Genomic DNA, 22459 nt, shown 5'->3' with positions numbered 1-22459 from the left:
GAGGTGAGTGGATTGCCTGAGCCCGCGGGTTCGCGACCCGCCTGGGCAGGCGAGACCTCATCTCTACAATAAAATCAAAAAAAATTAGCTGGGCGTGGTAGTGTGCGCCTGTAATTCTGGCTACTCGGAGGGCTGAGGAGGAAGGATCGCTGGAGCCCAGCAGGTCGAGGCTGCGGTGGCCGGAAGCGGCCACTGCACTACAGTCTGGGTGACATAGTGAGACTCCAACTCAAAAAAAAAAAAAAAAAATTAATAATAATCTCTAATATATATTTATATATAATATTATACATAATATTATATATAATTATATATAATATATATGTTTTATATATAATTACATATATGTTTTATATATAATTATATATGTTTTATATATATTAATTTTTTTTTGGTCAGGCATGATGACTTACGCCTGTAATCACAGTATTTGGGAGGCTGAGGCAGGAGGATTGCCTGAGCCCAGGAGTTTGAGCCCAGCTTGGGCAACAGAGTGAGAACTCGTCTCTACAAAAAGTAAAAAAAATTAGCTGGGGGTGGTAGCATGTGCCTGTAGTCCTAGCTACTCAGGAGGCTGAAGCAGAAGGATCACTTGAGGGTAAAGCAAAGGATGCAGTGAGTCACGAGAGTACCACTTCATTCCAGCCTAGGTGACAGAGTGAGACTCCAAATATATATACATACATATATATATATATTTATTTATTTTAAGTTTCTCTAAGAGATATATATATATATTTCTCTAGGGAACCTCAAAGGCCCTGCTACAGTTTGAATAAGCAAATTATGTGTTTATGTATTTATATGACACATGATTATTATGATATATGGTTTTCCTGAGGAACAAGGGTAGAGATCAAACAATGGCATAATTAATTATAGTGTTAAATTTCCCGTGTAGATTTAAAATTCATACATTAGTATTGTTTTAACCAAAAACCATTAACTATTATTTTCATAGGCTATTTTCATAACTATAAATTGATGGAAATAATTTAATTTTTAGGGTAATCTACTCTTATCTTTTCATTTTCATTGTTCTTCCCATAAAATAGTTTAAAAAATACTTAATTACAGAATATATTTGGTATTCTTGATAAACCTATACTGTGAGATTATTATTTTTGTATGTGTGCTCACTGAGAAAACTTATATTGAGGGAATCTTGAAGGTTTTTTGCTGAATTAGAAAACATCTCTAATTCCTCTAAACTCTGTGATTTTAAGATTCTCCTTTAGGTCTGATTCCAAATCCCTAATCCATTTTCAGAAATGAAACTATATCAATTTAAAGAATGTATTAATAATGCCTGCTCAAGTGACAACTAATTGTGCTGAGATCAGGTCTGACCAAGAATTACCGCCAAGACATGCAATTAAAAATTATGTCATGGGTGTAGGCACCAGAGTCAGGTTTTACTTCTGCATATGGATTAGTGACTTGGACTAGTTTGGTTCCCTCAGAGCACCAAGGCCTTAAGGCTCGGGTTGTGAAAGATTAGTGGGTGAAAGAACTAAAGGCTTGCCTTGCACAAGAGGCTGATGCCACCAGCTCAGTAAAGCATGAAGCAGAAGGGAAACTGGTACCTTTTCAATAAGATGTAGTGTCACTATTCATGTTTATTGGAAAATGACAAACAGTTTGCTGAAGTCTTAAGTGATTTGTATTTTGCTGCCTATTGGGATTTATATTACCACTTACTTTCAAATAGAATATTAAACAGTTGTGATTTTCTGTTCTGTCAGAATCAAACTTTTTTATCAGTGAATATATCTCAGAAAAGGTTATGAGAACCAAAATGCAAAAATATAATACAATGGAAAGATGTTTAAATTGAGAAAAAAGTTTTTTCATATAGTAACATAAAGTAACTTTCCTACAATAAATATATTCAAAATAATACCAGTAAATGGCGTTTTTTCCTATTTATAGAAGCTGGCTCTATTCCTGAATAGTAAAAATATTTAGAAAATAAGAGAATGCTAGGATACATTTAAGTTTAAGGAATTTGCAAGACTGATTTGGACCTATGGCATCTCAGAAGGGACATTATGATGTCTCTGTCTTGATACTTTATATGATGTCCTGAAAACATAGCTGCAGAAGTGATAATATTTTATACCATGCAACAAATACAATAAACCTTGTCATACGGAGTCATATTCTCCTCCCCAAAACCACATGTAGTTTTTATCAAAAGGGGGGGGCATTAGAGTATGCGTGGTAGATATTGTTAAATTTTGCTTCTGAGTCTCTTCTCTCAGTTCTCAGAAATTCTCAGAAAGGAAACTCAGCAGGATTTTCTGGTCCTTACTAAGCTAGCTAGGTGGTAGAGAATTCCAGTTATGACTTGTGCATTGGCAAATTTTATGATGCAAGCTGTATACCTCAGCATGCACCACAACCTCAGGGATAGCCAAGTGTCAGTTTATTCCCAAATTCACAGCAATGAACTAACTCTAAGGCACTTGGAGAGCTGGGCTTGATGCATGATCTCTAACCCAGTATTTCTCAGACAAGATTTTTCTAATCTGAGCAAAGTGTTCCTCTGACAATTTTGTGGCATTTGGCACATTAGTTTTAAACAAGATGTATCCATTTAGCATATCCCAATTGGTGTCCTGTTTTTTGCTTTTTTTTTTTTTTTTAAGACTTTTTGGTTTTTTTTTTTTTGGAAAATCCACTTAATATTTTAAGTATAAAATGATTGCCCAGATCAATGTAATGGAGTTTTCTGCCTATGTTTTCTTATAGTAGTTTTACAGTTTCAGGTATTACATTTAAGTCTTTAATCCACTTTGAGTTAATTTTTGTATATAGTGAAAGATAAGGGTCTAATTTCATTCTTTGTATTGGGTATCTAGTTTTCCCAACATCATTTATTAAAGAGGCTGTCCTTCTTTTTCCCATTGTATATTCTTGGCACTTTTGTCAAAAAATCAATTGACCATAGATGTCTGAGTTTATTTTTGGGCTTTCTATCCAATTCCATTGATGATGTGTCAGTTTTTAGGCCAGTACCATGCTGTTTAAATTACTATAGCTTTGTAGTATATTTCGAAATCAGGTTGTGCAATGTTTCTAGCTATTTAGGCTATTTAGGGTGTTTTGTGGTTCCATATACGTTTTAGGATTTTTTTTTTTTTTTTATTTCTGTGAAGAATGACTTTGGAATTTAATAGGGATTGCATTGAATCTGTAGATTACTTTGGGTAGTATGAACATTTTAACTCTCCCAATTTGTGAACTTGGGATATCTTTCCATTTATTTGTATCATTTTAAATTTCCTTCATCAAAGTTTTACAGTTTTCAGTATACAGACCTTTCAGTCTTTAGTTACATTTACTCCTATTTTATTTTTATGCATATAGCATGACATCACATTGTACCTCATAAATTATAAAATTAGCATTTGTGAATTATAAAGTAAAAATTAAAATTACTATGGTACAAATGGAAAACAACAAATGTTTATTTTAAATTAACAAATGGTGATTTTTAAAATCTTTATCTTTTAAATACAATGATATACTTTCTTAAGAAAAAAGATAAATTGAATTATGGAAAACTTGAGGGTTTCTGCTTATCTGATATCTCAAAGACCTTCAATACTTGGAAATTTTTAGAATGTGATGAACTAAAACAATAGATTTTTAATAAATGTTGGTTATTATTTTTTTGAATTGATGTCTCACCCTGTCACCCAGGTTGGAATGCAGTTGCATGCTCATGGCTACCACACCCTTGACCTGCTGGGCTCAGGCAATCCTTCTGCCTCTGCCTTCGAAGTAGCTGGAAGTACAGGTATGCGCCACCACACTTGGCTTATTTATTTATTTATTTATTGTAGAGACAAGGTCTTGCCAAGTTGCCTAGGCTGGTCTCAAACCCCTGGGCTTAGGCAGTCCTCTTGCCTCTGCTTCCCAAAGTGCTGGAATTACGGACATGAGCCACCATACGTGGCCTAATTTTTTTTTTTTTTTTTAAGAAATGCAGTTCCTTAGCTGGTATATTCCTTAGCTGGTACAGACTTGGATACCAAACTCCTCGAAGACAAGCACTAGGTTCTATTCCATATAATTAGCAGACATTTTAAAAACGTGGGCTGATTTGAGCCAAAGGAGTCATTTGTGAGCAAGCAGAGCAGTCCAAACATAACATACTTGCATAATGTCATATAAGTAGGTAAAGCCTAAAGATGGCCCCACAGCATTTCTTCCCTCCTGTAAGGCACGGCACCTTTGGGTTCTACATTAGGTGAAACTGTAGGGCAATGTCAATGTTTTCACTGAAATTTAGACTTTGAAGCTGCCTGATAGGTAAGAATTAAATGTCACAATTCTTCATCCAACATCATCCAATTTGAGATACTTGGAGTGAAAGAGGGTACTTTTCATAATTATACTAGGACAGCAAGCCTAGCCCAGACCAGCACCTGTCAAACCAGGATACCAGCTCTGCCCTGAGGATGAGTCTAGAATTAATACTTCTATAAAATGCTATCTGATATGCTAGGCAGAAAGAACAGGGTGGGGATGAAAAGCCCATGATAATTTTTGTGTTGTGCTAGGGATTCGACCATCAGTTCAGGTCTTGCCCTGTCCACCATTCTCTTGCTAGGATTAATGAGTTTGATATCCAAGTTTGTACCAGCTAAGGAATATACCAGCTAAGGAGCTGCATTTCTCAAAAAAAAAAAAAAAAAAACCAAAAACCCCAAAAAAATTAGGCCGGGTATGGTGGCTCATGACTGTAATCCCAGTACTTTGGGAAGCAGAGGCAAGAAGACTGCCTGAGCCCAGGGGCTTGTTTTGAATCAAGAATCTGTAAGAATCATTATACTGCCATTCCCTTCATTCCAGCCTGACCTCCACAGCTCTGCCATGTCCCATCCACAGAGCAGATCCCTTTGGTACTCTGTTGTCCTCAGATCCCAGTAAGCCTCAGGCCCAGTGCCCAGCAATCATTAGATCGGGCAAGTGTTTCAAAGATGAATCAGACTGATTCCTAATTCAAGAAGGTAAGTCTGACATAGAGTGGGAAGTAGAGAAGGCAGGAAAGGAGGAGAATGGGGGAGAGTAAAAGATGATTTCAATTTTTGAAGTCAATTTTATTGATTTATTGAATGAGTTAATAAAATCGTGAAGTTGAGTTGATGAATATCCAAATAAAAATACCCATTTGAAAAAAGATAGATGTTTGTAGCTCAGGCAAGCTTCAAGCTTTAATCTGAAGAGCAGAGATCTTAGACCAATATTTGGAGTCCTGAGGCGTTGGTAGTTTTGAGATCTCCTCTTTCCAGTCCTGAGTATTAACAAGGGAAACTCAGCTTGGTGCTCAATATTAGGCAATTTAGTAGAATGTCTTAGACTCTGCAGGAATTCACTGTGTATTCTGAGATTGCAAGACAGAAGACAAGATTTGAGATTTGTGGCACAAATATTTTTTATCCAACCTTCTAAAATAGACCCAAACTAAGATCATACCTACCCTCCTTAATGGTAAACAACCACTTGGCCTCCTAGTTCCTATATGAAATTACAGTGTTTAGCCAAACTAGAAAACAGAATATGATTCCTTGGAAACTCAAACTGGTTTCTTGTGATTAATAGTGGGTCACCTAGAAGAGAAACCACTGCTGTAGAATGAAAGAATTCAGTAATAAAGGAGGCAAGATGGAGTAGGTAATGCACAAGAGAGTCAAATATACCTTTTCCTGCATACTCTGCAAGTTATATCTTTAAGATTTGTCAATGTAGAAGTGAGCAAGTGAATAGAAAGTATTTTATGGTGTCTATGGTTGGCTGAAAAAAAGATATCCACCCTGATGCTTGTGTCCCTCAGAGGTGCGCACAGAATCTCCTCTGTACTGGTTTTGCAGCTCTGTGCATGCCATTGAGAGATTATAGGGTAGCTTTCCCCACTGCCAAGGAAAGAGGATCTGAGGCAGGATCAAAGATCAGATTTGGGTAGGTTATTAAATGCTGACGGTTCTTCTTAAATGCTAATCCAGGAAAAAGGAAGCAATGGATCTGACTCTTTGGAATAGCTCAGAAACACGCAAGTCCATGGTTTTGTTTCATTTGACAAATCTTTAATTCTTGTAGAAAATTATCAAAAAAGGGAAATGATCAAATGGTGTGAGAATTTTGGGGAAAAAACAGTAAATCATAGAATATTGTATGGGATGGGGGACTAAAAAAAGGGAAAGAGTAATTTGCAAGAAAAGATTTTGGCCTCTTCCAGTAGGAAAATATTATTTGGAGTTGTTTCGTTTTTTTAGGGCAAATATGTCCATTATGAATGTGCCTGTGTGTTTGGGCTGCGCCAGACTCAGCCTTTATATATAATTGGAGGTAGGCTTGAAGAGGTTGCGGTTACTAAGGGATTTGTTTTGCAGTTGTGTTGCCTGGTAAGCATAGTGTTTTTACTAAACTGTTGTGTTTATCGGGGTAGCTTTGCAAGTATCCTCTTTGTCCCATTTCAAGCTGTTCTCTTTGGTGTTGTGCTTTTAAACCTTTGAATATATATTTTTGCAATCTGTTGTCATGAACTAATGACAAATGTAATATACAAAAATACACACAGCTGGACAGTGGGAAGAGCTATGTAAAGGGAAATGTATTAATCTTACACTAAGAGCTTTTATTATCAAGCGAGCCATTATGTCCTCTGCCTTACTTTGAAACCACTCGCCTTTCATTATTGTAACTTTTGCAATGCCTCATTTTCCCCACTAGCTATCCTCTAGTCCAGTTAATTTAGCAAGAACATGTTTACAATGGATCACTTAAGCAATTGGAAAGTTTAAATGGTTAGCCATGTCAGTTATGTTGCATAAGGATCAAACTCCTTTAAGTAAAAGGACAAAGTTCATAAAAATAACTCTATCTTTACAAGTGCATTAATCAGAAACAATATTATGAAAAATAAAACAAAACAACCTTCCGTTGATGGATGGTAGCTATTCACAATTCCTTGTGGCTAGATGCACTTAAGGACTTAAAATTGAATATTCAGGGTGTGCCTTATGCTGTTTAGCTCCCTGACCTTATTCTCATCTGGAAATTTTTACTGCTCCAGACAACTGATATGATGCAGATCCATACTCTACCTACTCTTCAGTATTTTCTTCTGTTTCCAAATGAGATTTTCTTAGGGAAGATCTGGTTAGAAGCTAGGTATGCAAAACATGTCTACAGCATGACAAGCCAGAGGAGTGAGGGTCAAAAAACTGGTTGTAAAATTTAAGGGAGACACTAGGTTTTTGTTTGTTTTTGTTTTTTTTTGAGTTGGAGTCTCACTCTGTCACCCAGACTGGAGTGCAGTGGCCGCTCCCGGCCACTGCAGCCTCGACCTGCTGGGCTCCAGTGATCCTTCGGCCTCAGCCTTCCAAGTAGGTGGAACTACAGGCACGCGCTACCACACCCGGCTAATTTTTGATTTATTGTAGAGATGAGGGCTCACCAAGTTGTCCAGGCGGGTTTCGAACCCACAGGCCCAGGCAATCCACTCACCTCAGCCTCCCAAAGTGCTGGGATTATAGGCTGAGCCACCAAGCCCGGCTGAGACACTAGGTTTAAATAAACACATTCACCTCAGTGATCACTTTACTTCCCCACCCTGCCAACCTTTCTGACTAATCTGGCCATGTACTTAGAGAAAATGAAATTGCCTGAACATGGATCACCCTGGGTATTCTCTGCAATAATTTAGTTAATGTAGTTCTCTTTCGTTCTCTGTCAACTGCATGCTTCTGGACCACCAATACTTACCGTCCTTAGGACTGATTATATACAGTAATCAACTTTACAGAAGGTACATCTATATATATAAACTATAACTAGGACGTTGTCTTTAAATAAAATTACACAGTATGCTTCAAAGCTATGTGTGTGATTGTGGGATGTGAAGCTGACTAGCTACTAACACTTACCAAATAAAACCTCAGAGAAATACCAGGCTTTCACCACTAGGTGGAAATAGAGTAATTTTGAGTATATTTTTTCAAGGCCATGAACTACTGAAGAAGTACTTTATAAGCTGAAAGGAACCTAAGAAAGCATTTAGTCCAGATCTCATCTTCTTAATTTCATAGATGACAAAACTGAGGTTCAGAGACATTAAGTAAAATTGCATCTGTTTTACAAAAAGTAGTCTTCTAGAGCTACTGGAGGAAGAGTTGCTAGTAATTCTTGATTCCTTAGTCATTTTCATCCATAAGAATAACGTCTTATCTTTTATCATAAAGAAAGACATGATGTGACACCTATATTACCTATTCACTGTTACTAAAAATAATGGCCAGCACAGTTACTAATGTTTGTAAGGATAGGCTAGGATAAAACTACTGTTTATTGTTTCCTATATTGTAATTAACAAGAAAGTAATGACTCTCCATTTTCCCTATGAATGTTCATAAAGTTATATGATACTTTAATAATATTTGTTTTCACAACATTTTGTTTTCTTATACCTGATAGTGGGTTCAAGTTAAGTAGCCTAGAACAGGGCTTGGCTTAGCAGGTTAAGGGAGTATTTAATGCTTTTCAGAGCTTGACCCATTACCATTACTCTTAAGAAATAAAGAGACTGAATATTTGAGCTTGAGCGGTGTTAGAAAGAATCTACTCCAATTATATATATATATATATATTTATATCAATGAGGCATCTGGGAACAACGCATTAAATTTTTGCCCCAAGTAGCAGAGCAACCATCATGTCCTTCTTTCTTCCACATGAGATACTAACAGGTATTTTGACCTTATATTTTTAGGTTTTGTTGCCATGTTTTAACCACAAAGGAATTATTTTCACTCATCACATCAAAAATTGTGTTGAAAAGTTGTTTTAGCTAATGCTTTGGGGTTAAAAGCCATTTCCTATGTACCTAAATGTATAGTACTCCAGTGCCTGTCTGCCTTTCTTCCCTTCTCCCTCTTCCCCTCCACCCTTGTCTTTCTGTCTTTTTGTTTTGAGACAGGGTCTCACTCTGTTGTCCAGACTGGAGTACAGTGATGTCATCTAGCTCTCTGAAGACTTGAACTTCTGGGATCAATAAAGCAATCTTCCTGCCTCAGCCTCCCAAGTAGGTGGGGCTACAGGTGCATGCCACCATGCCCGGTTAATTTTTAAAAATTGTTTTGTAGAGATAGGGTCTTGCAGTATTGCCCAGGCTGGTCTCAAGCTCCTGGTCTCAAGTGATCCTCCAAATTTGGCCTCCCAAAGTGCTGGGATTACAGGCATGAGCCACTGTGTCCAGCCAGACATTTTCCTTTTGATCGTCTATAACACCATAGATTATGATAATTTAAAAATTAGTGTCCCAGTACTGAGTCCTGACTATTATTACCATATTTGATACAAAAATTGATAAAACATGTTGAAATTGCACATAGAGAACTCAAGTCCAAACACCTAGAAATTGCCTGCTAGGAGTTGCCCTAAGTGTCTAGAAGCCCATGCGTGCATAACTGAGCAAAGATTGCATTCCCTTTCCCTTAGAATATGAACATTTTCAAGGCAGTAAAGCCCTGAGTGTGGAACCTGCAAACACTTAGTGGGACAACCACTAAGTACTAAAATGGTATACCACAAGGAAGACTAGGGTGGCCCTAAAATTAGGGCAGGGGCTTGAAATGAAAGGATGCAGTGTAGGGGAGTAAATATCCTGCAGGGTGCTGGGAAATGGTAAGCCCACCTCAGGTTTCAATTTTGTTAAGGATGATACAAGAACTAGCTAGTGTCTTGGTATGGTGACTGTGGCCTCTACACAGAGCTCCATCACAACCACAGTGAGGCAGAGATAGTCAGGTGTGGTCCTATTCCCTAAAGTCTTTTGGGAGGACCTGGATCCAGACTCTGATTCTACCACTGTGCGAACTTTTCTTGCCTTATTTACTCTTTGAGGAAAATTGAGACAACACTCCAGCAAAACTTTAGTGGAGATTAGAGTTAATGGCTATAAAGTGCCCGGGAAGGGCAGCATCTAGCACATAGTACGTACTCAATAAATGAACACCATTTCTACTAAAAACAGACAGCCTGTGTGACAAATTTTCCACCTCACTCCATCTCACTTCCATCAGGGACCCGGGAACACCAAGTGAAAAACTGTGAAAAGTACACTTTGACTACACACAAGTATAGGGTAATTGTTTGAACCCTAAACATTGCGAAATCTGAGAAGAAACTGCGAAGGCCTCATTCAGCCGGGAATACAAACGATAAAACATTCTTGAATGGGAATGACAGTCACTGAAGGTTAAACTTCCTACAGAGTTTTAGTTTAGAAACCGAGCTTCCTGAGACAAGCCCCATTCCACCCAGCACCTTCTGATAAAATCATCTAGATCAGCTCAGGCACACACCCACCCTGAGGCCCCAACTGGGCTAGGGGTGACCTGAGGGTGGACAGAGCGGTTTCTCTTAACAGGGCATGGGATGTGGGTTTGCTCGATAACAAAGAGCAGAAGGTCAGGGAAGCAAAGAAGTTTATCAATCAACCAACCAAACAGCGGATCAATCAAGTCCTGCATTCCGGCCCCGCGAGGGCGAATCGATTCCTCTGACGATTTTGAAAGAAAACACGGCGGCGGCTTGGCGATCGGACGGAGGGGCGCAGGCGAGGCGAGGCGGGGCCGGGCCTCCCGGGGGCCCCTCCGGCTTCCTGGGCGTGGAGGCGCGGGAACGTGCAAGGGCTGGCGTCCGGGGCGGCGTGGGGCGCGCCGGGCAAGTCCCCGCTTGCAGGAGGTGCCGGAGGAGCCCCGGCGTCCTGGGGCAGGTGGAGCCGGTTCGCGTCTCCAGACCCCGGGCGGAAGGCCGGGAGCGCCCGCAGGGGCGGGGCAGGGGCCGGGAGAGGTGCGCCTCCCATTGGCCGCCCGGCGCCGCGCCGCGCCCTCCGCCCTTATAAAGCCGCCGCCGGCGCCGGGAGCCGCACCGCACGCACCCCACGCGGAATCCTGCGCTGCTCGCTCTGCACGCCCCCCCCGCGCCCACCATGGCCACCGTTCAGCAGCTGGTAGGAAAATGGCGCCTGACGGACAGCAAAGGCTTTGATGAATACATGAAGGAGCTAGGTGAGGCACCCGGCCCGGCGGCGTCTGCAACGTGGCCTGTTTGCGTGTGGCCGTCTGTCCCTAGGTCCCCATCAGCGTGCCAGACTCCCGGGTGGGGGAGATGCTCGGCTGCTCCCCCTCCCCTCTTCCCTCTCCCCACCACCACGCGGCCTGTGGGTTCAGCGCGGCGCCGCACCACGCGGGCGACCGGCGAGGAGAGGGGAGCCCGCGCCTCCTGCCGGCTCGCGGGCCGCAAGATCCCGGAGATGGTCCGCCTCGTGGTCCACCTACCCTCTCTCCTTTCCCCGCGCCCAAGCGGCAGCCACCCGGCTTGGCTTCCTGTCCTTTAGCGCGCACAGCTCCCACCCAAGCCACACTGCTTTCGACCCCCTTCGGGCAGCCCCCCTAGCTTTCCCTCTTTTTCCTCCCCACTCCTGCCACCATCCTCCCTCTCCCCGGCCCCATCGTGGCGGCACCCGCTGCTGCATCTTTTGTTCCTCGATGGCGTGCGGGGCTGCCTTCCTCTCCTCCTTGGGGACGTGGTGCCGGCGCGCTCTTTCCAGCAGGAATCCTAGAGGGTCTGAAGGCAGTTGCGGCTTCAGCTTCCATCTCGCTGGCGGCCCCATCTCCCCCAGGTCCTCCGCCCGCCCTCACCGTGAGCCAGGCACCTTTGGTTGGTGGAGCACCGGGGCTTCCTCGCCGCCGGGTCCTCGAATTGCGCTGAGAGGCGTGGTGGCAGTGGTAACACTGACGGCGCTGACAGCGCTGACCTGCTGTTGCCACTGCCGTTGGGGAGCCGCAGTGGGCGGGTGGCCAATGGGAGGAGCGCGATGAGGCCGACGGTGCCTGGGAGTGACCATGCGCTGCCATCCTGACCACTGCATCTTGAGGGTGAGGGGCAAGAAGCCAGTGGGCTTTGCGGGAAAACCATAACAGAAACCGCAGACAAGATGGGTGTGGCCCTGCAGAAGGCAGTTGACATCTAAAGCCTTCCAAAGGAGCATGAATCTCTGTAGGAAGATTCGATTTCTCTCTGTCACTCAAAATAATTATTTTTAGTTACTGTACTTTTCCAAGTCAGTGACACCGATTGCATGCTGGTTGAGACATTAGGTAGATAGCAAATAAAAATGGACCTTGGCCACAAGCCTTGAGGAAGTGGAATGGAGTTAGCACAACATGGATCCCTTCTAGTAGGGGGCTTCCAGCCCTAAGAGACTGCTGGGGATTACAAGTGTACTGCAAAAGCCCATATCCACACTTGTTAACCCAACTGTGCTCTGTAGTCACTGTAGCACTTCAGAGTCATTCAGTCACTACCCTTTATCCAAGGCAGTGTGGTGTTAGGGCTGGTTTATGGTAAATCATGAGTGTATTTACGATATTGTCAGTAAAAGAAGAAAACTTTTTTTTCTCCTGTAAAGCTAGATCAAGATGACTTTGCGAAACGACATTTACTACACTCATCCAAGAAATACTCTGTGTGTGTGTGTGTGTGCTTGTGTGTGTGTGTACGTGTACATGTACACACATGGGTGTGAGAATACCACTTCTCTGCCTGGGGAAAGCGGATTGTGTTCAGGTTTGGAGGGCTTGTTTCCAGGATTCTGGAGTCATGAAGGTTGTTAAGACTCAATTTATTAGAGAGCAATCAAAATGTGAGAAGAGCAGAGTCCATTTCTTTGTCCAAAGTGTTAATAAGTAATGCCTCAACTAACAACACAGGGCAACCAGCCCTCACCTGGCAAAAGAAAAGGCTCTGCGGGGAAATTTAAAGCCTGGCTGAGTGTTCCTCATCAAGACAATTATGCTGCGTAGGTTGTAGTCTCCTCATGTAAGAAATGGGGATTTGACCCAGATCTAAGCTTTCTTGTACATTTTAGCTCTGAGGGGAGTTACACAGATCATAAATTAACATATAATTCAGTAATATGAAATTTCGTTGCTATATTGAGTTATTAGCTATGAAATGTTTTCTATTTTTGAGGGTAAGGTTTTTTCCATTTATTAGCATCATGATTGTACTGCTAAATATCTCAGGACTGATCTCTATTATGTATAGTCTATTAATCAAATATTTATCAAGGGCCTTTTATATACCAGACTATGGGCTGGAGTCATAGAATATAATGATTGTCAGAATCTGGTAAAAAAAGAAACCCAATAAAAAGAAAAAGACTGAGCAGAACTGTGAGTTTGCAGTTCTGAATGCTTTATCTCCACCTCCTATCAACTACTTTGAGTAAATAAGTTTTAGAATTCCATATTTCTTCCCTTACTTTGGGAAAGCCAATGTAGCATGGTGGCCAAGGGCTGAGACTTGGTGCCAGATTACCTGTTCCGTTGGTTCCCAGCTCCATCACTTCCTAGCTGAGTGAGGTTAGGCAAGTTACTTCATTGCCTCACTTTTTCATCTGTAAAATGGAGACAGTAATATTTACCTCTCACAGAGTCGTTGGAAGTCTTACATGAATTAATTTATGTAAAGTGCTGGCTAATGGTGAGCACTGGGTGTTGACAGTAGTTATCAATAAGCAAATAAGTGAAAATAGGCCACGCATAGTGATTACAATGGAATTATTGCTTTCATTATATGATTGATAACTTTGGGCTTCTTATTATTATTTAACATGACTTAACCATTCTACAGGAGTGGGATTAGCTCTGCGAAAAATGGGTGCAATGGCCAAGCCAGATTGTATCATCACTTGTGATGGCAAAAACCTCACCATAAAAACCGAGAGCACTTTGAAAACAACACAGTTTTCCTGTACCCTGGGAGAGAAGTTTGAAGAAACTACAGCTGATGGCAGAAAAACTCAGGTCAGTCATGACACATTACAGAATCACAGAAACATCTAGAGGAATGCTAGGTTGTGGTAATAGCATTTTTACCATTGATAGGCAAGAGCTTAAAGAAAAAGTTATTTTATGATCTGGATTTTGACAAATTGATAAAAGTGCCCACTTCATAGAATGAGTATCTTATATGAGCTTCTAGATTGGACTCAGAAAGGAGAAGATGGAAAAAAAAAAGATGATTAAGTACGTTATGAGTCATGGAAACCCTTGTAACATACTTCAGGAGATTAAAAAGTATACTTTATTTTTCCAGACCGTCTGCAACTTTACAGATGGCGCATTGGTTCAACATCAGGAGTGGGATGGGAAGGAAAGCACAATAACAAGAAAGTTAAAAGATGATAAATTAGTGGTGGTAAGTGTCAAAGTGCTTATGTCTTACTGTGCTTCTTGATTGCTGTCAGTTTGCGTAACTCTTCTATATCGTGGATCATTAATAGGAGTACTAAGTTTGGGAAGGAAAAAAAATACAAAATAACTAGTCCAATACTTGAACGCTATGTTCGAGGAAAGCCTTTGTGGAGACAGAGAAGTAGCAATGGTGTAGCAGAAGACGTAGCTGGAGTTGAGTGTCGTCCTTACTCTGCTGCCACATTACAGTGAGATCTTGGCAAGCCACCAGACTGCCCACTTAAGGCATCCATTTTTTCATTTCTTTAAAGTGAACAGTATTTGCCAAGGCCAAATGAATAATTTGGGTGCACTCAGTGCTTTAGTTTTCAATAAAGCATATGCATATTATAAGCAAAACAATAGGTTCTAGCTTCTCTCAAGCCCAGGAATCCTAAAACAAATTTTCTCCATCTATGAAATAGATTACATGATTTTCTAATCATAACATTTTATTGGCACCTTTGCTCTGGAATGTAAGACCTAACTCTTTAATATTATTCTTTCTCCTAGGACTGTGTCATGAACAATGTCACCTGTACTCGGGTCTATGAAAAAGTAGAATAAAAATTCCATCATCACTTTGGACAGGAATTAGCTATGAGAATGAACGAGCTCAGTTCAATGAGCAAATCTCCATAATGCTTCTTTTTTTTTCATTACTGTGTTCAGTTATCTTTATCACAAACATTTTACATACAATTATTTCAAAGTGTTGATTTAATTAGGATCATCCCTTTGGTTAATAAATAAATGTGTTTGTGCTAGTACATGTATGTGCATTCTTTAACCTTGTGGGGAATTCATAATGAATTTTAATAATTATAAACTGAATGAATTCCGGGATAGTCGTGATGTACTTTATTGACATTGTATTCTAGCAATTTATATGGAGAGCTACTTTTACATTAAATACAGTACCAGTCATCTACGCTTGCCCTACACTATTTGAAATTTGTATCAACTAAAGAGTATTACATTTCTAGTAGAGACTGTTCTCATTCAAAAGCAGCTACATACATTTTAATTTGAATATTAGAACAAATATTAAACCATTATTGACTAAACACATACTTTTAATGGTGTGCTTATAACTAGTATTCAGGAATTTGGAACTAAAATTTTATTGAGTAAACTTATCGAGGACTTACCATGTGCCAAAAACTGTTCTAGAGGTTGAAGTATATCTGAACGTAATAGACACATCATTGCCTGTGTAAGGAAACTCTCCCAGCTTTAGAAAAGCAATGTGTGCTCATTAACAAAAGTAAATTCAGCTCTAAAATACTTCTTATGTGTAATTACACCAATACATGTCATAAAGCTATGTAAAGAATAACTGGAATTGTAGTGAACCTGTGTTCTGTTTCTTGGATCCCAACACATATCCACAGTTCACGTTTGGAGAAGTAGGTTGCCAACCCTGGTGTAAAGCCTTGTATACATGATCCTTAATAATTGTTAAGAAGCTGGTACCATTATCACCATTCTGCAAATAAGAAAACAGGTTTTTGACTAACTTCAAAGACAAAGGAAGTAGTGGAGTTGGAGTGTGAGCCTATATCTCGTCAAGTCCACTCAGGGATTCAGTCATTCTATGACACCACCTCTTCTCACCTTGTACAGAGATCCCAAGTCTGAAGTCTCCAAATGTAATAATGGATACTTTTAAAAACCTCCCTCCCTGTGCTGAGATATTAGCTGGTAAAAGTTAGATATCATCGTTCTGAGCAAATTACAGAAACAGAAAACTGAATTTCATATGTTTTCCCTAGTAAGCAGGAGCTAAACACTATAAGCACACAACCTCAAGGATGGGAACAACAGGCAACTAGGGTACTCCTAAAGTGGGGAGGGAGAAAGGGGATTAGGACTGAAAACTACCCCACTGGATATCATATCCACCACTTGTGTGATAGGCTCAATAGAAGCTCAAGCCTCAACATCATGCATTGATTCTATGTAACAAACCTGCACGTGTACCCACCCCCCCAACCTTGAAATGAGGCTGATCTGAATTGAGGTATACACATGGGATTTTCAAAGACTTGATATAAAAAGTAAAATATTAATGATTTTTTAATGTTGATTGTGGCCTAGGCAACATAGCAAGATCTCTCTACAAAACTAAAAAAAAAATTAGTCAGGTGTGGAGGCACATACCTATAGCCCAGCTACTTAGGAGGCTCAGGTGGAAAGATCACCTGAGCCCAGGAGGTCAAGGCTGCAGTGAGCCGTGATCATGCCAACTTGGACAACAGAGTGAGACCTTGATTAAAAAATAATGTTGATTATATATTAAAATAACATTTTTGGATATAGTTGGTTATCTCAATATTGTATATTAATAACATTAATTTTACTCATTTATTACCTTTTTAAATGTGGCTGGGGAAAATTTAAAAATTACAGGCATTTTTCTGTTTCTACTTTTTTTTTTTTTTTTTTTTTTTTTTGAGTTGGAGTCTCACTCTGTTGCCCAGACTAGAGTGCGGTGGCCAGGTGGCCACCGCAGCCTCGACCTGCTGGGCTCCGGCAATCCTTCCGCCTCAACCTTCCAAGCAGCTGGAACTACAGGCACACGCTACCACGCCCGGCTATGTACTTTTTTAATTGGACAATTTTTCTAGACATCCTTTCTATTTGAATTTCCATCTTGCTTATTTTATTCTTCATGGTACGGTTCCTCTTTCACCTCCTTTTCTAAAAATCATGTATATTTATTGACATTCTCCTTGAATCAAGTACTTGAAGTATTCTGTAATTCTTAGAACCACCCTGGTTGATGTGTATTAACTATGATTTTTCCTCATTATATGTGAGGAAACTAAAGCCTGGAGTCTAGGTACTAGTCCCAAGCTGTACAGCTGCAAGTCAGAGAACAGATCAGACCCCAAGTTTATCTGACCTTACAACCTATGCTATGTTAGCCACCATGTTCTAATGCCTATGCTACTTCAGTTTATGAATGGGAATATCACTCGAGGAACAGTAGTTGCATTTTTCTTTTTGGAGAACTGTTGACAGTTTGGGTGAAATAACTTTATGGTGGGACTGTGGCAAGCATCATAGTACTTTTATCATCTTAAGATCAAGGCCACAAAATGCCCAGGATACCCACTAATCTACCTTAAATACCCAGTACATTTCTAGATGTCCTCTAAGGGCATGGTACACTTGGTTGAGAACCACTGGGTAGTAAAAGTGTATCACAACTTTATGCTACCTGGTGTCAATTAAGCGCTTGCTTTTGCTGAGCAATTCCTTAATGATTGAAAAGACCTAAAACCAATGCCTTTGTTGATACTTTTTATTTCCTCTTAACTCATAGCATGCTGGAATTCATTATGTTTAGTTCTGCAACACACAGGATCACTTTTACTACACATCTATCAGGTCTGATTTCTTTCCTATGCTTCAATGCTTTGTTGCCCATAATCTACTAGACATTGCCATTTGAATGCATGTCTTATATTAAGCTAGTTTAATTTTTCTGAACTATAGTATAGTGATTTAAAGTGCTTAGGTTGAGGAGGTAGACAGTTCTGGAATCCAATTCTGGCTCTCTACCCTTTAATAATTGTGCGACTTAGGGCTTATTTAACTTCTCTGAACTCTAGTTATATTCTTTGTAAAAGGATGCAACATAGAGTTGTTTTAAAGATTAAATTAGATAATGTGTGAAAGCACTTTAGCACAGAGCCCATAATATAGTAAAGGATTAATGTCCCACCAACATTACCCAATAGAACTTTCTGTGAAAATGTGGAAATGCTCTGTAATATCTGCAGTCCACTGTAGCAGCCACTATCCACATGTGGGTGGGTATTGAACACCTGAACTGTGGTGAGTACAACTGAGGGATTTAATTTTTAATTTTACTTACTTAACTAAAAACAAATTTAAATACCTACATGTGGTCCTTAACTGGCTGATGTGGCCAGCACAGGATGCTAACCTAACACTTTCCAAAATCGAATTTCTTTTTTAAAAAAATTCCTAACCTATTCCTCTTGAAGTATTCTCTGTCTCAGTTCATGGGCATGTCATTTTCCAATTCTCAGGCTAAATGCCTAATTTTTTATTACTATCTTTCTTTCCTAGCTCATATCTACTCCATTAGCAAAGTATTTCAATTTTACCTTGAGAACATATGTGGTACAGTTACTTTAGAGCATATGCAGAATTGTTAATTATTTAGCACATATGTAGAACATCTTTGGAACACATATAGAACATAATTATTAATTATTTAGAACATATGTAGAACAATTTCTTCTTACCTCTTACACAGATACCACCCTCATTCAAACACCATCATCATCTCTCCCTTTCTCTGCCTGTTTGTATCTTTTTCCTCCCAGAGCTATCATTTTCATAAACAAGCTAAAATATGTCTCTCTTCTATTGAGAACTTCCACTGTCTTCTCATTTCACTAGTAGAAGTCATAGTCTTTACAGAGGCCCTGTTGGATTTGCTTGTGTCTTCCAACTTCCTAATACCCGCCTCCTGATTTCATCTCCTAACACTCTCCTCTCCAACATTCCATCTTGGCCATTATTGAAACAAGCCTGTGTTCTTGCTCAGGGTCTTTGCACCTGTTGCTCCTGCCTGAAACAATCTTCCCCAAGGAATCTGCAGCCCACATTTTCTCATTTCCTTAAGTTTTCTTCTCATGACTCCCTAATGTGAGTCATTCCCAGACCACACTATGTATAATAGCTACCCTTCCCCCATACTCTCAATTCCCCTAAGGCACTCTATTTTACCCCATGGCTTATCACCAATTCTGGCTGACTATATGTTTACTTTTTTTTTTTTTTTAACTTTTGATCATCTGTCTCCTCCATTAGAAAGTGAGTTGCATGAAGAAGGGACTTTGTTTCTAAAGTGTTTTCTCTCTAGTGTTCAATTAGGGCAGAACCCAGCACATAGAAGATGTTCAATAAATATTTGTTAAGTGAACAAATTCATTAATAAATGACTTCTTGATATCTATTTATCACATTTCTGTATTGTTTAAGCCCCTTTATAATGTTGCTTCAATCTACCTTATTTTTAAAAACCATATTTTTAAACTTTTTACAAACTGTTTGGCTTTAATCAGGTCCTTTACCCTAGAAGTACTGTGCTTGATGACTGTGGGATAAGAAAATTTGAAATAGGAATGAAAGGATTCAACCTTGCTTCTGAACTGGCACATCATGGCACTCCCCTCTACCAAAAAACAGGCCACCCAATTTTGATCAATGTACACAATTTATTTTACTACAGTTGAGTATTCTGCTAATAAAGTTTGTCAAATAGCACTGGACCTGAGTTTGTGGAACATGGTCCAGATTAGATACAATTTACTACAAGGAAGATGGTTTAACACAAGTCAAACCCTTGTCAAAGAAAAATGGACAAGAGCAGATGACAGCTTTTTGATTGTGTTCTTGCACACTTGTGAGGGCATCAAATGTTCTCTTCAAGTGAACTCTGGGTGCCTGGGCATGAACAGTTACAGTCAATCATGACTATGAGATCTTTGTAGGCAACACGAGGATTGTTGTGTGCTCGTAGTGATTATGTTGCAGTTATTGCTAATATATCCTGTGATTTCTTGAGTCTAAATCCCTTCAACTATTCTCCCAAAGATCTGGTACTGGAAATTGTACTATGACCACGAAAAGGTTGGGAACCATCTTTGTAGCACCTAGATTTTGATGCTGCCAAGTCAACTTAGACTATTGCTGCTTATACATCAGTGATTATGACTGTTTCTTGTATTCTAAGTTCACTTTTAAGTTTGTGAGAATAACGATAGCTTTTCCCTGGGTTTCATGAACTCATTGTTCTCCTGTTTCACTGCCCTCTTAGAAGTCACTGCTGTTTGTTGGGTCATCTGTGATGTGGGTTGGCAGGAAGAATGGCTGAAGCTGGTGAACTGATTTAAAAAACTCAATGACAAATATTTTGAAATGTTGTGAAAGGGGTAGTGGTATGACTTGTCACTGTTATACAACAACTGAAAAATAACTAATCTTGTGATGTCTGGTCTGTCAGGCTCTGTTACCAGGTCATATGCAAATATCCAGTCTTCCACTTCCTTCTATTGTCTCCTCCTCCCTCACCTCCTTCTCCCACACTGTACTCTTTGGAAATGTCTGAAAAGAGTACAAAGTTTTTTAAAGAGTTCTTTTAAAGGTGCTGGTAACACATGACATGGTGAACAAGATAGTGTATGGTGAGGGCCCTTTTTCATGGGACTGACATGCTACTGTGAGGTAAGTACCTTAGTCCATTCTGTGCTGCTATGGCAGAGTACCTGAGACTGGGAATTTATAAAGAATAGAGATTTATTTCTTACAGTTCTGGAGTCTAGGAAGTCAAGGTCAAGGAGCCTGCATCTGGCAAGGGCCTTCTTGCTGCATCATGTTGTGGCAAAAGGTGGAAGGGCAAGAGAGAGTAAGAGAGCCAAAGGGGGCCGAACTTGCTTTTACAACAAGCCCACTCTTGTGATAACTAGCCTACTTCTGAGATAGCAACATTAATCCAGTCATGAGGGCAGAGAACCCTGGTGACCCAGTCACCTTTTATTAGACCTCATCTTCCACTGCTACATTGGGGCTTAGGTTTCCAGCAAATGAACTTTGGGGGGTATGTTTGAACCACAGCAAGACGGAACATCTATGGTTCAAACAAATGGCAGAGTGGAAAAAAAATAAAGCAAAGTAGAGTGATAAGGAGTGAGTAGGGTGGAAACTATACATGGCAGTCAGGGAGGGGCTCCCAGAGAAGGTAGTGTTTGAACTGAGACCTAAATAATAAGAGAAAGTCAACAAGTGAGCCCTTGGGGCAATGGTATCCTAAACAGAGAGTCTAACAACTAAGGAAGCCCTGATGTGGGGACAGACAGAGTCACAGTGACAGAAGCTTATTGAAAGAGAAGTGATGTGGGCCAAGATGTAGTCTGAGATTTGTGTGGAAAGTGGAGTGTGTGAGATCTTCTTGTTGCTAGGAAGGGATTTAGGTTTATCAAAGATCCCAGGGAAGCCATGGAGTGTCTCAAGGATGAAGTGACAGATACCTTAGTGTCACTTTTACAATGAGATACTGATATTTGAAATAACTCTCTTACTAAAGACAACTGGAAGTACTGGAAAAAAGTATTTTTAAAAAGTTCCAGCTGGGCTCGGTGGCTCAGCCTGTAATCCCGCGCCTTTGGGAGGCTGAGGTGAGTGAATTGCCTGAGCCCGCGGGTTCGAGACCCGCCTGGGCAGCAAGACCTCATCTCTACAATAAATCAAAAAATCAGCCGGGCGTGGTAGCGCATGCCTGTAATTCCAGCTACTTGGAAGGCTGAGGCGGAAGGATCGCCGGAGCCCAGCAGGTTGAGGCTGCGGTGGCCGGGAGCGGCCACTGCACTCCAGTCTGGGCGACAGAGTGAGACTCCAACTCAAAAAAAAAAAAAAAAGTTCCCTAAAGTGACAATGAGCTAATAAAATTGTGAATTACTTGGCCTATATCTGGGAATCCAGAAAAGCAAGACCAACTGACTGGGAAGGTTTTGCTCAGGAGCATTGCAGATCCAGAAGAAATGACTGAGAGGCTGAGCTGTGCTTTTGGTGACAGAGAAAACGATCGGGCCTTTGTCTGATGATAGCTGGACTGACTCCATCTGCTACTGTCTTGGAAGAAGATCTCTGAATGGTTGAAAATATAGTTAGTACCTTCATCTGAGTGTGTTTACATTAGCAGGGAATAGGAAGGCACATAACTTTTTAGAAATATAAGATTGGTTAAATAATCAGGATATATCCATACAATAAATTAGTAACTGGCATTTTAAAAAAAAGACCAATAATAGCTTGGAAAAACACATAATGCACTGCAAAGTGGAAAAAACCCAGATTGTAGAATATTATGTACATTTTGTACCATTTGTGTTATAACAGGTATATATATGTAATAAAATGTAGAGGAATGCTAACTGTTTATCTCTTTGGATTGGGGTGATGTTTAATTTCTTATTTATTTGCTTATCTATCTATAATAAGAAAAATATTTAAAAATGTAATTCAAATATCTTTATTTGTTGTTGTTGTTTTTTTTTTTTTTTTTTTGATTTGGAGTCTCACTCGGTTGCCCAGACTGGAGTGCA

General features: G+C 40.2%; 1 protein-coding gene across 1 annotated transcript; it reads left to right on the top strand.

The window, feature by feature from the left end:
- The first annotated feature begins 10887 nt into the window (after positions 1–10887).
- Positions 10888–15082, top strand: FABP5 (fatty acid binding protein 5). The gene is made up of 4 exons (XM_008053301.1): positions 10888–11081; positions 13711–13883; positions 14176–14277; positions 14826–15082. The coding sequence occupies exons 1-4, from the start codon at positions 11003–11005 to the stop codon at positions 14877–14879; spliced, it is 408 nt and encodes a 135-aa protein (XP_008051492.1). The 5' UTR covers positions 10888–11002; the 3' UTR covers positions 14880–15082.
- The last annotated feature ends 7377 nt before the right edge of the window (positions 15083–22459 follow it).

This window comes from Carlito syrichta, unplaced genomic scaffold, assembly GCF_000164805.1.
Source record: "Carlito syrichta isolate Samal-C Ts95f unplaced genomic scaffold, Tarsius_syrichta-2.0.1 Scaffold288038, whole genome shotgun sequence".
NCBI classification, from domain to species: Eukaryota; Metazoa; Chordata; class Mammalia; order Primates; family Tarsiidae; genus Carlito; species Carlito syrichta.
Note: the sequence above shows the minus strand (reverse complement) of the source record. Positions and strands in the feature narration are given on the sequence as shown.